This window comes from Mycteria americana, chromosome 3, assembly GCF_035582795.1.
Source record: "Mycteria americana isolate JAX WOST 10 ecotype Jacksonville Zoo and Gardens chromosome 3, USCA_MyAme_1.0, whole genome shotgun sequence".
NCBI lineage: Eukaryota > Metazoa > Chordata > Aves > Ciconiiformes > Ciconiidae > Mycteria > Mycteria americana.
In genome coordinates, this window is record NC_134367.1 from 105,730,606 (window position 1) to 105,747,469 (window position 16,864).

Genomic DNA, 16,864 nt, shown 5'->3' on the forward strand with positions numbered 1-16,864 from the left:
TTCATGCATTATAATCTATTTTGGACTGTGCAAATAGAAAAGTCTTGCCTTCCTCTAATTACCTGCAACCCTCCCCCTCCCCAAAGCCAGGTATATTTTTTGAGAGAGTGAATACCACAAGCAGTTAGTCAGTCACTGAAGTCTGTAACTTCTGTCAGCGATTCCAACTACCATTCTTTGTTTTAGATGTCACTGTAAAACTGTTGCAGCAGAAATAGTCTCAGGACTTTCTCAGTGCTCATTTATCCCATTTATCTTGTATTATGAGTATCCTGCCTGTTAAAATGTTAAGAATGAATCTGTACTCCTTGGGGCCTATGCTGTGAGAAAAGCAGGGTGTTGTCATATATTTGCTTTTCAGTGAAACACACAAATTTAGAATCATGTATAAAATGAGCTTCTTTAAGTACAAAAGATCCAGTCAGGAATAGCTATTACAATCAACGAGAAAAAAGAGCGTAAAACTAAGGAAAGTATCAATAGATGCAGACCCTACCTCAGAAAACTGGTTTTGTGCAAAGAATGATACTTTACCATATTTATGCACTTTTATCTGTATAGCATTTTCATTCATGTGTTTGATATTTATTTTTTCATCCAGATGTATTGTGAAATCTATTTGGAATAATCATTTAAGTAAGGAAAAGTGAAGGAAAAAAAAAAAAGAGTAGAAGAGCCTGGAAGATTTACAATACAGTGTTGCTATTCTATAAGTAGGATAAACATAAAATGAGCATTATATCCACGTGGAGGCACAATGGAAATATCTTATCTCTATACAGGAGCCCGATTTGTTACTCTAAGAAGGCAGAACTGAAAAATGGGAAAAGGACTAATTCATTAAGACTTCTAATACAGGACACATTACTATACTTCCCAATATATTTATGTTCTACCTTTCATGGTAGGTACATCTTGTGACCTCAAAGGCACCACCAGAATTTAAAGCCCAAATATCACCCTTTAGTGAATTTACACTAATCCGTTCCCTTCCTTAGGATAAAGAGTCATGGGGCTTGATATAAATAGGATTCCACTGTGAGAAGGTGCAAAGTATTTTCTGACAGCAGAGAAAGCTGACAGAATTAGTATCATTTTCCCCTTCCGCATGTAAGTCACAGGATGGACCACAATAATGTCCTCCTGTGGGGGAGCTGCAATGGAAGCTGACGGGGATGTGACTGGCCCAGGAGTGTCAGAGAAGCTCCCTACCAGACCATGACAGATTTCCATAGAATACTCACTTGATTCAGATTTCTGATACTTTACTGCTCTTTTGTGACACAGACTCCTCGATTCTGATCTACTGTCTCTACAATTTTTGCCTTATTCCAAATTTGTATGTCACAAGTTGTGATATATGTTAGCCCTTCATAAAATAAGTGCAAGAGCCAACTGGAAACCATCACATCAAGCATGTTTTATTACAAGGGGATATATTCGTGCTTTATATGAACTATAGGAACCATGCCAACTGAGTAATTCTTGATCTCAATATTCTACTGATTATCAAACTGATTAATGAGGAATTCTATTCTTATTTAAAGATGACAGATGGTAGTTTTAACTTATATTGGCAAACAGCCTTTGCACATAATTTTTTTTATTTTTTAAACAGTCTTTTCATATCCTGTTTAATTTCACACAGAAAACATCATCTTTTTAAGTGAGAAAAGATAACATTGCTTCTTCCCAAATTCCAGTATTTTTACATGTATTGAAAAGTAGGATAAAGAAATTAAAGTTTCTTAATATCAAAACACATGTAGCTGAGGTCTTCAACTTTGTGGTTTTTTAACCAGTGATAAATGAATGAAAAAGCACTCACATCCCCAAGTTCTGGGTTTTTTTCCCTGCAAACAGAAGAAATGCCAAAGAACCTCCCTCATTTTTTTATTAGGTTCCTCACCAATGGCTTTTTGTAGATTCTGAAATATTGTATACTTTGACTCAGGATTCACAAAATCCCAAATTCTTTTTATTTTTGCAATCAACAATATCTACAGGCAGGCCATTAGATTCCATGGTGAAGCTGGAAAATACAATAGAGACCAGAAGTAGGTGTAGGAAAGATCCTCCAAACACCTGTTCTTTCCCTATAGGGGGGAAAAGCTATCTGTATTGGAGCATGCATTAGTATAGACCATAGGAAAATTTTGAATCTACTCAGAAAGCTCCATCACTCAGGAAATTGAATAGCCATGAGCACTGTTTCTAGGTAAATCTTATTTAATGTTTCCCTAATTAGAATCAATAGAACCCAATTTTCATTCCTGTGCCTTTGTTATGCACAAACTATCAGTCAGGGTCCAGAAAATCTCCCAGGCTACTTCCACACAAAACCGATTCAACTGTTTCAAGTCTTGACACTTATCTGACAGGATTTGAAAATTAAGTTTTATAAATGTTTGTTACAAAAATGTTTGTAATTGGATGAGCTAAGGAAAATTAAGGGAGGCACTTAGATAATGAGTAATGATTTATAAGGAGGTTAGTTTACCTCAGACAAATGGAGCTTACAGAAATTGGTGCAGTTATTGTCTTAAAGGTAACGTAATGCACTACTTTGCAGTAATCTTGGGTTTACACAGAGATTCTTGTGTTTCAGTAAAACAGCGTTAACCTCTGTTCATATTAAAGGGCTTGGGGTTTTGGGGTTGGATTTATTTTTTTTTTGGCTGTTTGGTCTTGGCTTTTTTGGTATGCTAGGCTATCAACATTTGTACTCAATGACAATATCAAGTAAATGAAAAACTGACAATCTGTGCAACCAGGAAAACTAAACCTCTAATGAAATTAAGCATTAGAGTTTATTAAATTTTATTGTATTATCAGAAAGTTTTTATTATAATGTGCAAAATCTGCTTAGTGCAGCCCTAGATTGTATTTACAGAACGGTGGGACAGCTTATGGAGGCTGAGTAGAAGATGCCAGATTGGACAATTGAAGGAATATAATCAGCATAATGTTTTTTGGAAAGGCAAAAGGAAACTATGCCATATGTTCACTTAAGCCTTAATTTTATGTAAAACTGGCTGTTTTTTCTTTGACACAGCTAAAATGCCCTTTCACTTACAGTTCAAAGACTGTTTATTTGCTCTCTGGATCCCCATATGCTCAAACGTATTGTACACAGCACTGTCCCCTACTGGGGAACACGAATGGAAACAAATTCCATTTTCCATAGAGCCAGGTATTTTCAAGAGTTTAAAACTGACATGTGTGTTGTCAGAGGCATAGGGGCAGAGGCAAATAGGAGACAAGGAGGAGTTTGCCCTCCTTATTTCTCTGGCTTATTTATCTATTTTAAGAGCAAATTAACCTTCTCGGCAGGAGCAACTGGCCATGGGTATTCTCATTTGAATTCGGAAGAGTTTACAACACTTGATACAGCGTGTGTGCTTTTGCAGGGTAATACACTAGCCTCTTGCACTACAGCTATAATGCTATTAAATTTACTTCATGGAATTAGTACAGTCACTGCTTGAGTTTATATAAGCTGCAAAGCAAAACCCCTAACTATTTTTAGTTAATCGCAAAGAGGATGGAACTTGTATTTTAGCAATGAGATGATCAGCTCTCTCTCTCTCTCTTAATTTCAGCCTGGCGAGATACGATCAAGGACATTATTAAAACATAACAAAACAAAGCAAAAAAATCCATAAGGGTACTAGAGCCCAAACTACCAATCTATGCTTGTTATTAGTGTGGCATATTGCTGTTTTAATCTAATGCTAGGTAGTGTATTAATCTATACGTATAAATTAATGAGGCTCTTAATGTATTTTCATTGGGAGCTTGAGCAGTCAAACTCATTTAGTTAGTGAAAACTACAAAAATCACTTTCTTGTGGAATCTGAAACTAGCAGCTTCAATGAACTAATGATCACAGTATGAACCATTTTATGTACCACTGAAAATAAAGATAACCTGTAAATGTAAAATTTGCACTGCATAAACCATGCTTTTATACACTTCCACCTGTAAAAATATTCTTTGTTCAACTCGACTTGAGAAAGATGAGCATATTTAAAACAAAATGTGTTAACAGCTAAATGGATACAGTGTTCACGGTAGTATCTTCTGACCAAACCCTTGTTGCAGTCAGAAGGAGCTTGGCAAAAGGGGCTAGGAGTCAATACCTTGTATTCAAAGAGAAATTTTACATATCTGGTGTACTCACATGGCTTTTTTGCTGGCTGAACTAGCTGAGGGTTCAGGTATGGGCTATTCTCTGCATCTATTCTGCGCTTGTACTTCTGGCGACCTCCACGTACTCTGTCTAGGCGGACACCTACATCGGGAAAAATAAGCAAACTTGTAATTAAATACATTATGAGGATGCCTCTCAGGTAACAATCTTCTATCTCCTGCCGGCCAATATTTATTTAAAATGCATGTTTATTTCACAAGATTAATTTTAGAAAGCAAGGGAAAGCAGCACTGCCAGTATTTGCAAGCTGTTTAGATTTTCACACATGCAGGACTAAATATACAATATCATTTCCTGTTCGTTTAAAACAATTTATTTTTATATATTATTAAAAACAGCTAACAAGTTTAGTTTCCATTTTAAACAGTCTGATTTTAAGTCGTCTTTGCCAGAAGCAGAAGTTCAAAGCTGTAATAAACACCATGGATATACAAGGCTAACATTATGAGTCGAGAAGTACAGAGAATTAGAACTTTAGAAACAATGGGTGCTGTATACAGTTTAGATAGTCAAAACCAATGCTTTTCATTAGCATGGATTAACACGGCCAGAGGATACAAAGTAAGTATCCTTAGTAAAATAAGAACATATACGTGGCTTAAAGACCCGAAATGGTTCATGAGGGTTTGAAAGAAATTGTATGGGTGTTCACTTAGATGTCATCAATGATGAATTAACATTTGTGTTCTACCTCCAAATTGTTCATTGCTTCAGTAAAACATTCTGCTACCTGTTTTGTACAGATATATAGGAATTTACTTTCCTGAAACAAGCTACAGCTGCTCTCATAGACAAAATGAAAAAAGGAGGGGGGGGGGGGAAAGATGGTAGGTCCTATAAAACAATGAAGTATTTTTATTTCCTTCTGAGTCACCCAGGCAGATTTCCAGACAACCAGGACGAATGTCAGTATAACCAAGGAGTAACATAACACTGAAGTTGAAAAACTCGGCACATATGCAGGGCAACAGGACAAGTAATACCAAGTGCAAAATTTGTCCCTGATGACATGGATTTAACTAGACAAGAATGCAAGGACACATTACGTACCAATGATCCCTGTGAGCGATGTAATAAAGTGCAGCTCACTTTCTCACTTTTCTTTTCATCGTCTACTTTAGCTCTCCTCCCTCTATTTATCTTTTCTATTGCCATTATTGTGCCCTGCTTTACTACTTCTCATCTCCCTGTTCTCTCTCTCGCAGGAAACACCTCGAGAACTGGCTTCTGGACTGCAGAGAAGCCACCACCAAAGAAGTTACAGTTTATGTGCACATCAAGAAGATTATAGCACAGAGTTTACGTGCTGCCCATGAACCTGCACTGGTAGCACAGTTTCATTACCAGAAAACATCTGTCAGTCCTCTTTCATCCAAAGAGGATTGCCTGGGTTTTGGTGAAGAAAAGCCATTTTGCTAAATAGCCAGAAATGCAAGGCCAACTCTTGTCATTTTGGTTTTGTTTCTTCTTCTTTCATATTTCTTGCTTTTTTTCTTTTCCTGTTCTACTCTCCAAGCTGGCATGAAACACCAGAACACTCACTAGCTGAACCAAGGAAGACGGCAGTTTACAGATCCAAGTCTGTACTCTCCTATTGGCAGGGAAGGCTTTGCATGCATGGGGTTCTCATTCACCCAGATAGACTGTTGATATCCATAAAGGTTAGTAACACAGGAGATATTTGGCTTAAGGTCACATCCAATGTCTGTAACTATAATGCAGTGAATTGTACGCAACAGTGCTCAATACTTTTTGCTCCCAGGAAAGTGGGTAACGATCACCTGTATATAGTAGTGAAATTCCATTCAGTTTACTGCAGAAGACTGTGTATTTCACTCCCCCAAACTCAAGAAGTACATTTCTTACTGTACGTTATCAATTATACTTTTGTGAATCGCGTTATATAAATAATAAAACTAATTAACCACGTACCTGAACAGGTCAGTGTCTAATTATGAATGAAATCTTATTTATGGTATTTACCTATATCACTACCAAACTTGTGACTGATTTGTGCTCTAAGCTATTTGATAAAATTCATGGTGATTCAATCAACAAAGCATGGTTATTTTGGTTTGTTTTTAAAGTTATACGTAGAAATGCATGAACTACAAGACCACTTCAAAAATTGACACCCAAAAGCTTTTCAGAGCTAATGATAACTCAGTGTTCTCCACCCTTGAATCGGGAGTTTGAGCTACACCTGAAGCAAATGACATCCAGGACAATACACTGCCATAAAAACAAATAGCAAAAGACCAAGGTTTGACAGTTGAATATTCAGAAATAGGAGGAGGATTAGAACAAGCCACATGCGATATTGGTGGGATTATGAAAAAGACTGCCCAGCATTTGAAGAAAAATAGATAGAAAATGATTTCTGCATAATTCAGATGCCGTCCTTCTTTCTGCTTAGGAACAGATTTCATAGTGATAAAAGATGGATAGCATCAGACAGAAGTATGTTTAATCAAAAAGTAATGGAACTGAAGCTTAAATTAAACTAATATAAATCTACCAAGATGAAGAATTTTTTTACCTCCTTTGCATTTGCCAAGATACATATTCAAGCCATTCACACACTCAATGGAAGGAAATACAGATGAATGGCACAATAGCAAAATTATACATAGAACCATGTACTCACCTATTATACATAGCTATACCTATAAATATAGCAACTTTCTTTTTTAAAAAAGAAAACATTACAATTCTAAGTAACTGGGGAGTAATGGCAATGCACATTTTAAAATTACCTAAATCTATAATATAACTAATTCCAACTCTAATGTGAAAACATTTTTGATAACATAATATCAACAGAATATAAATTAGAGGTTTACAACCCTTTCATTAAAACTGATACAGAGTTTACCATCATTTTAGCTCCTAAGGTTTCCTTGCTCATAGTACCATTATGAAGTAGCTACCTTTGAATCAATTTCTGATAATCTAACACACGCTTAGTGGTATTTTACTTCCCAAGAGACTTTATAGAAGTAAACACAATGCAAGACACCACTTACGGAAGTGTACCCATCTGATATCCCATAAAAACTTGTTGGAGTTTGGGAGGTAGCAAACTGAAATCCAGAGATTCCTGTGTATATGCATATATTTCCCCCTGTAACTCCTATAGTTCGCATGAGAGAATTCATTACATAAAGATATATTTATCTGCTCTCAAGACAGTAACAGCCACCTTTGTTAGAAAACCAAAGGGAAGAAAGAAAAACAATTTTATCCACAAAGACCTTCATGGGGGAGAGGGGCTTAACATCTTGATCACAGAGGTAATTGCTATAATTCAACACATACTCTGTACTCAGACTGTTAAAGAGGGTACTGTGGCATCCAGCTAGCGTACAGGGAGAAGTTAAGTAAGCTGCTTTAGCTCTGCTGTGCATGTGGCTTGCCAGAGTCTTCAGCAACTCCGTCCACTCACCCTACCAGTCCTCAACCATAAAGTGAAAAGATATCCACCCCACCTATATAAACTCATGGCACATCTGAATGAATTGCACCGTACGTATTATCATTACAGTTTTTGAGGGCCAAAACATCCATTAATGTCACCGAACAAAGCTCCACTGAAGACAGGCAAGTTGATTCTCTGCATTCCCCTACACTGAGTTTCATTTTAAAATTCTTCAACAGAAAAACAAAAACAAAAGCCCAAATGAGAAAAAGAGGGATGACCACAGGGTACAAAGAGAAAGAACAGGCCTGCTACCAGTTATGATACCAGTTACTTTCAACAGTCAAGTGCAACACATTCCCTTTACATCTCAGGACAGGCACAACTCATGAACTCATCTGTTCAGGAGTGATGGGTAGTCACACATTTTGACATGATTTACAAAGCTCAGAAGAGAAGCATTAGACTAGAACTGTAATATATGGAGAGATGGAAACTATGTAAATCAATGCAACTGCTACTTTTTTAAAAGAAGACAATTACACATACTAATACAACATAAAAATTTCTCCAGCTGGCCTTAAGGAAAAAAAATGATCTCATAGTTACTATACAAGCTTCTACAAAAAGGTTCACCTCCTGGTTCCTCACACAATCTTTGCACGATTGCTATCAAATGCTTACAAACACACAACAAAATTAGATTAGGCATTTACTCTAAAGTGAAAGTGTCCACATAAGCCTTGCACAGAAATAACTGAAGACTAGGGCTGATGTACACAATGAGCTACCCACAAGTTATTTCAATCTAAACAAACTTAACATAGGCAAACCTGAACTCTCAATTTTCTCTGTATTTCCTCAGCTGTTCCTCCCTCACCAACAATCTCAAATTATTACTCCTATTCTGTAGTCCTTTTCTCACACTGCCTTGAAGCCCTCGTGTGGGACAGGTACCCACTGTGTCTGGTGCTATATAATAAAAAATATTGCCCTTACCTCAATATATAATTCTTTTTGAAATTCAGGTCCTGAGTATGATAATCCTATTTAACTATGTCATCTATTTTTCCATACAGATCCAAGCCATATCCCAAGTATACTATTTACTCCTTTACAATCTACCTCTCTTCTTCTTTTCCATCCCCTCCTTCTTACCTTGGCTACAAGTCTCCAGTTTCATTTGTCCACTTGTCCCATAAACATTCTTGTCCTTTCCACGAAGCTCTATACCTACAGGAAATCCTCAGGCTAACTTCGAAGGCATTTGCCCAATCCTTCAAATCAAGACCCACCAGGACTGCCTGTAAGAAATTGCTTACTCCTTATAGTCAGGGATAGCTTTTTATTTCGGGAAAAATAAATCTAATTCACTTAAATATGAACTAATATCTGAATAAATCAAAACTCCTTCTCCACCTTCCAGTACATAGTAAAGAACAGGTTTGAGGTCAGAATCAAACCCACAATTCTGACTTCCTACAGAAATTTCAAATTCTGCCCCCCTTCCGTCCTCCCTACACGAGAGATTTATGGCAAGCAGATACGTTCTACACTGACACCATTCTGGCAAGCTCCACCTCTAACACAGCACTTGGTACGTACAAAATGTATTCCTATCTCATTTTTTGATACACGTAACTGAGTAACGACCCATTTTATAGAGATGTCTGTAAGATTCCCAGCATTGTCTTAAATTTTACAGCGAGACCAGTGAGAATGGATACCCACATAACTTCATCTTGCCGAGCTTTAGAGGAACATCAGTAGCAGAGGCAAAAAAACAGATTAACAGCAAAACTAGAAAGAGCAAAAGGAATTTTAATGGCAGGTTCTGATGTGGGTCTCCTCTGGGACAACATCTTGATAGAGTGTTCCAGTTCACTTGAACATACTGTGCTTATTTGTAAGACTACTGGCTAAGCTTGGGTGAATATTATAAACTCTGGGTTTTGCATTTATTCACATAGAACAGGAAAACCAGTTGATTTTTCCACCATGAACACAGACAGAATGTATTTAGAGATAAGAATGGTCATCTAGTTACTCTTAAGACAATTCAGTAACCTCTATAGTTTGGGATTAGAGAAGCCTGAGGCCAGTGCATTAATCCTAGAGTCTGAAGGATTTGTAGTGGAAAAAATTGTTGCACTTTAAACCACGAAAGATCTCTCTCAATATAGTAGAATCATGCAGGAAGTAACACAGCATGAAGAAAAAGGATAATATGAGCTATCTTTTCTTCTGGATCTGCATATTTGTTTTATGTGCTGAATTATAAGGATGCCAGAGAGCTTCTGAAATCAGTTTATAAAGTATTTGGATAATACCACGTGCAGGTAAAAATTCAGCTAGAAATGTAAAATATGTGTCCATTAGGCAGGTAATATTTTGAAAACAGAGTCCTAAGTCATCAAAGAAGATAAAAGCTATGACTCACATTAAAGCTTTCCTGGTCTACAGCTGAATTAACAATTAGCAGGGGAAGGCTTTAGTGTTTTGTCTTCTGATAGCTATCTGCACTATTAAACACATTATTTAGTGTAGCATAGGAAGTCTAAAAATCATCCTCCTACTTTACATTCAGTCAGTACCAAAAAGTATTTGTTAATATGGGATAAAATTGGCTGTCCCCAAGAGATGCCTATAAAACAATTTAGTTTATGAACCTGCCCATATAATGGACTGAAAGACAAAAGAGTGTTTATTACTTATTACTTTAATATCCAACTTGCTCTGTGACTATGAATAAGTTGCTTAATTTATCTGTTCCTGTGACAAAGATTTGCAACAAACAGTTTATTTAAAAAAAAAAAAAAAAGTATTGGCCCAATTAAAATACTTAGTAAATTTTTCCAGGTTGAAAAATAAAAAGAGAAAAATATTGCTTTTGTAAAACAAGTGTTTCAAACCAATGTTTCATTTCAGATTTGGCTTATGTTTAATAATTAAAAATGTTTCTAGGCAACCAAATGTAAGCAACATTTTGGAAAATCCATTTTTGTCCTGGGAGGAGGGCATGAGAACGCTGGATTTTGGCAAAGGAACTGGAACAAAAAAATCTCTTTGGTTAAAGCCCAGAGGTTTGGGGTTTTTTTTTCAGTTTGACAAAAGAACTGATAAATGCGTTACTTACACAGCTCAGTACTCAGCCTTTTTTGAAAGGAACATTAACTTTGCATGAACTAATCATCTACATGCTGAATTTTTGTGCACTGTCATTTATGCATTAAAACATAAAAGAACATGCATAAAATCCACTTAGTTTTCCCATGCAAATGAGATTTTGTGTAAATAAATTCTATTATTTCTTAGCACAAGTGATTTCCATTGAAGAATGGTCCATAAACAAAGATGTTCACGTGAAGAGATTGTGGCATAAAATGTTTAAGAGTACTGCTGCTGCTTTACATCTTTCAATGGTTCCATATGAAGTTAAATATCCTAATCTGTGACACTCACATACACAAATTAGGCCACACAACAGGTGACAAGTTTTAATTGAATGTCTTCTGTCTGCAATTCTGACAAAAGGTGAATGAAAATAAATGAGTCTGGCAAGACAGCCCTCGCCTTACAATACCCAATATCGCATTATTTTTAAACAGCTATCTATAAACTGATGCTCACAAGCCTTGAACCTTTTATTTCTGTTCAAGAAGAGGTGAATGTGCAGAAAGAAAGAAAGAAAGAAAAAAAAAAACACCAAAAACCACCAGGACAGCTACTTTGTTGCATTAAACATGCAATATCCATTATTAGCTCTCAAATATTACAAAAGAATACCTTTTGCATTTCACATAAGAACTTACAAAAAAAACCCCTATTTCTTTTCCAGAAGAGATACATTCCATGCACTCAGTTCCTAGTGCCTAAATTTGATCTTTTCTGAGTGTTATACTACCAGAAATTCATTAGAATGATGCTAGACTCACACTGATTTTAAAGAGACTGAAATTAGGCCACTAAATACAGGCTACCAAACGTCCACTTTTCCAAAGTGAGGAAGAGCCCATGTTGCAGAAAAATGTGCGTATTTGTAAACTGTGAAGGAAAAGCGATGCAGAACTAAGACTGTGAACATATAAAGCCCTGATGTTTCTGAAATGAAACAGTTACCACCACATAATACTTCTCTCCACATCACCTGGATTACTAATATACTAATAACTAGGAAGCAGTGTAAAATACTGCAAAAGCTTTTATGAATAACACAGAAAATACTGTTGCTAATTGCACCATTAAATTTCCTGTCAATGTGCTTATATATCATAACTATACGATACAACAGTATATGCCCTATTTTTTTAATTATACATATGACGTCCTGGGACAAGGTATAAGAATAAATAAAGGCAATCTATCACTAACTAAATACCACAGTTCTTACCTTAATTTATTTAAATATAGTTACATAAGATGCTATCTTGTTTCAGAGTTCAAATTACAACCAATTTAATGAAGTGGAGCTTGCTGGGCTGTAAAGTCATTACTGCATCAATACACTTGTAACCATTACTTTAAGGTGACAAGCGCAAACTGGGTAAGTCAGCTTGGCCGATGATCCAAGGAGAGGGCATGGAACACCAGGAGACAGAAAGGTCAAAAAGGAAGTTTAAGCAAGGTCATACCAATGCCTGAAGGTCAAAAGCAGGCCTTTATTCTAGATCACATCACCAAAGCTTATAGAGAATTCAAGAGCTATGCTAGTGACAACTCTAATAGAAAAGAAGTCTAACTGAAGTTCTGGACCATTTGCTGGCGACTCTCAAGAGAGATGGGAAGATCGAAATGAAATGCATTATAATAATCGGACTGTGAAGTACCAGTAGCATGAATCAAGATCTCAATACCTTTTTCAGATACAATAATGTGCAGTTTCACAATATTTCAGTTAGTGACTTAGATGATGTGGGATTCTGGAATTAATCTGAGATCCAGAAGTCAGGGGAAAGTTCTTAATAGTGTGAGTTGAAACAGTTATAGAAACTCATACGGGTCCTGCTGGGACCAAGAAATAGCTTGCTTAGAATTAGGATTTCTATCTAGAGGAAGTGATTTCATTTTGCTGGAACAGAACCAGAGAAAACTAAAGGATCGCTCTCATCATACTAGAGCTTTAAAACAGATGTGCAATGCACTGAAATATTAAAAGTTATTCACCCTAACAAACATGTTCCGTAAGTTTGGGGGTTTTTTATTTTCTGTTTTATTATCCTCTTCTCTCTTTTTTTTTTTCCTTTGGGACAAAATCTTTCTCATCTTCCTCAAGGAGTAGCCAGTCTGTGCCGAACTGTACAAGAGTAAGACGGGCAAAATTTAGTTTCCAAATTGCACTCATCTGGCAAAGTAAGAGAGACTTACCTTTTCAGTTAAGGTGGCTTTATATTGCCAGTTGAGTCTAAATTGGCCTTAGTGCTAAAATATGTGTTCTCACAGAATTTTGGACTTCTCCAAGGTGATTCATGGAAACAACACTTCAACGTTGTCTTTTCTCTTAGCACACCCATAACAATACTAACTACCTCTGCAATCTTTCTCGTATTTACGTATTGAGTAATTACAAACTACACTTTTGTTGGTGAAGCATTATGCAATTATTCCCTGCTTTATTTATTCTTTTAAAGAGTAAGATAATGATTTGTGGAACCTCATCAATTTCACACTTCATCCTTCAGGTTTCCTCAAAAGGTACGGCAGAATTCTGAACTCACTCCCTCTTTTTTCTGCATGCTATTTTATGGCACTGCAAAATCTAGACCAGGTGGCACAATGGAAAAACAGCCCAAGAAGCTTACACCATGTCTCAGCCTCTGGTTGGGGCTAACACATTTTTAGGAGCATTCTATTTTATCATGACTTATAGTCTAAGTATACTTCATTAATTTTACCTATACAGAAGACTGTATTGGAAACTAGAAAATCTGAAGTAATTTAATGAGTGCACGCCAGCCTGACGCTAAAAAAAATGGGCTACTTGTAAACCTAAGCATCAACTCTATACGAAAATGTGGGCTTAGAAAATGTGATAGATATTCTTACATTTTGGCTTTACTTTTGCAGCCAAAATATGAGCATTTTGTCTTCTGTATTGTTGTTTTGTTTGCAAATTTCTTCAGGATTAGATAGGAGTTACACAACAGGGTTTCATTTGGGGTCTCGGAGTACTCTTGCAATACAATTACAGGATAATTCTAACTTCAAGATAAAAGAAGATCTTCTATTACTAGTTTCAGGTGTCTTTGGCAAATGGCTTTTCTGTACTTTGCTCTTCCTATCCACGTACTGTAACTTTCTGTTTCTTAAAATTCTACCTGCTACAAGAGTAAAGTTCAACAGTGGCTTATGTGAGTTCATAGTACAGACGGCCACATTTTATGACTGTGAGGAATTTTGAAACTCCTAGTTTCTACTCCCTTTCTGACTTCTCTGAGCAGTTGCTTATTTTAAAAAGGGGAATATTTATCTGCTACTTAGGTAGGAAAAAAACAGTGATCTAGGTTAATATGTTCAAACTGGAAGGTACTGACATACCACATCACAGCATCTTCCTGTGCAGTGTTGCTCCTGCCTGAAAATCTCAAAGCTAATGCAGAAGAATAAATTTAAGTTTTTTGGTTTCACTACTTGCAGTGGGTTAAAGTGATGATTGTTCAACAACAAAACTAAAACTTCAAAATTAAGTGGCTAGATGGGCATCAAATCAAGACATAGCATAGTAAAATAAAGAAAATAATGTAAAATGTCAATGCGGTGGAATTGCTTCCTATTAGTGTTATCTTGTAGCATTGTGTTGAAAGGTGGAAATAAAGAAGGGAGATGTGTTCTCTCCATATATTATGGTTTCTGGAGGTGGCAGGTAAAAACATTCTGATGTGTGCAGCTTAATGAACACTGGGAAAAAAGCACTCAGGAAGAAAGTATTTGTCTCTTCCTCAAAAAAAGTTGGGTAGTAGTGTATCCAATGACGAGTATAAAGGTAGAGTCTGTAAAAAACCCAGATAATTTACTTACAAAATTGTATTCAGTAATCAACAGAAAAATAAATTAATTAGACAAACCCTTTACAAATAGTGTTCTGTAATTTCTGGTCATGACAGTAACAGCTTCAGCTGTTACTGAGCATTAGTAACAGAATATTTTCGTCTACAATGTGCTACAATTAATCTGAAACTTTCTTCTGCCCCACCACCCCCACTATTAAGGAATGTAATTGATGTGTCCTTAATACTAATTTCAAGTGTTTACTCAGAGGCTAAATACAGCAAACTAATTTTTAGTTCAGAATTAAAAATCTGTCTGCAAAGTTTCTGAAAGCAGAGGGAAATGAGGGTATTATAACAGAGTATTTCTAAGAGAATGGTTCTTTCTCATAGCTCCTCATTGTGCATATGTATTTGTCTGCACATACATTCTTACATATATGAGAAGTGTTCAAAATCACGGACTAAACCGGCGCACAAAATCAAAACATTGTAACATTAAATCCTCAGTGTGTGTTTGATTAAAAATCACCTGATTTTGAACTCGTGAGTGATCCAGGCAAAATGGCCTTGCCAGGAAGGGATTTTATAAATGGCATTTACTGAGGCTCACAGTCCCATCCACAGAACTCTTCTCAAGAAATAAGTATTTGTATTTTATACAGAGTATCAGAGTGTACAAACATTTGCCCCAACATTTTCCAGAGTACTGAGAATACTGCAGGTGTCAGTGTAAGATCTGGTTGAAGGGATGCTGTCAACTCAATTAAAGCCTTTACATTTTTAAATAGATATTTGTATATTTATGTAACATTATTGGAACAAATGTTTTAAAAAAGCCTTTTGCTTTGTCTTTATATAACCTTTCCCCTGTTATTCCATGAATACCAGTATCAAGGAATTGTGCATACATGAGAATCAGAAAGAGAACCGAGCAGAAAAAAAACAAAATTAATTAATCAAGTTCTGATGCTAAGGCTAAATGAGAAGCAAAATACAGAATAAAATTTTAAAATTATTTAATTTTATAAGAGAAGGCTTCAGTCCTTCAATTGAATTATATGGGCAAATCTATATAGTATATAAAACTATCAGATTTGGTGAAATGTCATAAGATTAAAAAATGCATGCTATTTTTTGAGTCTTCTAATGTTCACTTCTGTTCCCTTAACACAAAAAGGACTGAAATATTCCTGTATATACATATTTATAAAAATCCTAAGATGATATCTGGCTTTACCAGGTAAAGCCTGAAAAGAACATCAGATTAAATTTTTACAATTCCTGTAACACGTGTATATGGTCTGTGTCTCATCTTGGTAAAACAATGGAAAAGAAAATGAAACACAGGGATTTAAGAGGTACAGGCAAAGTTCTGTATGAACTGTACGAACAAAATGAAAAAATCTAAGTAACTCTTCATGCTGAATTTTAAGTATTCTCCTGAACATATTTAACACTTCATTCATGCCCAGAGTGTAGCTGATTTATACATTAGCTCGTATATCCTGCAGCCTCATAACCTGACATACTGCCTAGCACGCTGGAGTGACGGGTTATCCTGTTTGTGGTCTCTGCATCTCACCTTGAGGCAATACTTGGGCAATTAATGGAAAGTTTATTAGTGATACCACTTTATTGATACTACTGCTAGAAGATTTCTGTACAAAAGCATAATGGTTAGTCTGCACGTTGACTATTCTTTTGTAGTTAGCACTAGGAGTGGATCGGAGTTAATGCAGAAAATCCCAGTTGAAAAACATAATTGTAATGTGCTCAGTGTTTTCCAGCCTTTTTGACTGTCCATAATGTTACGCACAATTAATACTACACGGTAAATTGATTTCACTTTAATAAAACAGAATAAATTTTGAAACAATTAGACAATATACTTTGATTATAAAATGCCCCTGCTCTAAAACAGAAAACAGTGACAAATTTCTTCTGATCTCACAGGTAATGTTGGGCCTTTGGGAAATGGGTTAATAAATTCTAGTTTTCTAAACCAGGCAGACTGATTTACTGCAAACTTCCCCCATTACAGTTATAGTAGATGTCTATCAAATTGCTTATGCGAACAAATTTATGGAAAATATCCAAGAGTAACGCTTTGTTCTTATTAAAATACATGAATATGTATGTAATTTTAGCCAGACTAAATGAACAAAACAAAACAAAAAGAAAGAGAAAAAAGGTCAACAATTGTTGTCACAAGAATTATTCTTTTCCACAAGACACAACTCCTCCCTG

The 16,864-nt window shown here is 35.9% G+C and overlaps 1 protein-coding gene across 10 annotated transcripts in view; it reads right to left on the reverse strand.

Moving 5' to 3' along the window:
* Positions 1-16,864, reverse strand: part of ESRRG (estrogen related receptor gamma) — a 392,451-nt gene that overhangs the window by 49,697 nt on the left and 325,890 nt on the right. For all 10 annotated transcript variants that reach the window (XM_075496438.1, XM_075496436.1, XM_075496437.1 and 7 more), the window contains one exon: positions 4,184-4,294. In XM_075496438.1, coding sequence (XP_075352553.1) covers positions 4,184-4,294 — 111 coding nt within the window. The remainder of the gene's footprint in view (positions 1-4,183; positions 4,295-16,864) is intronic.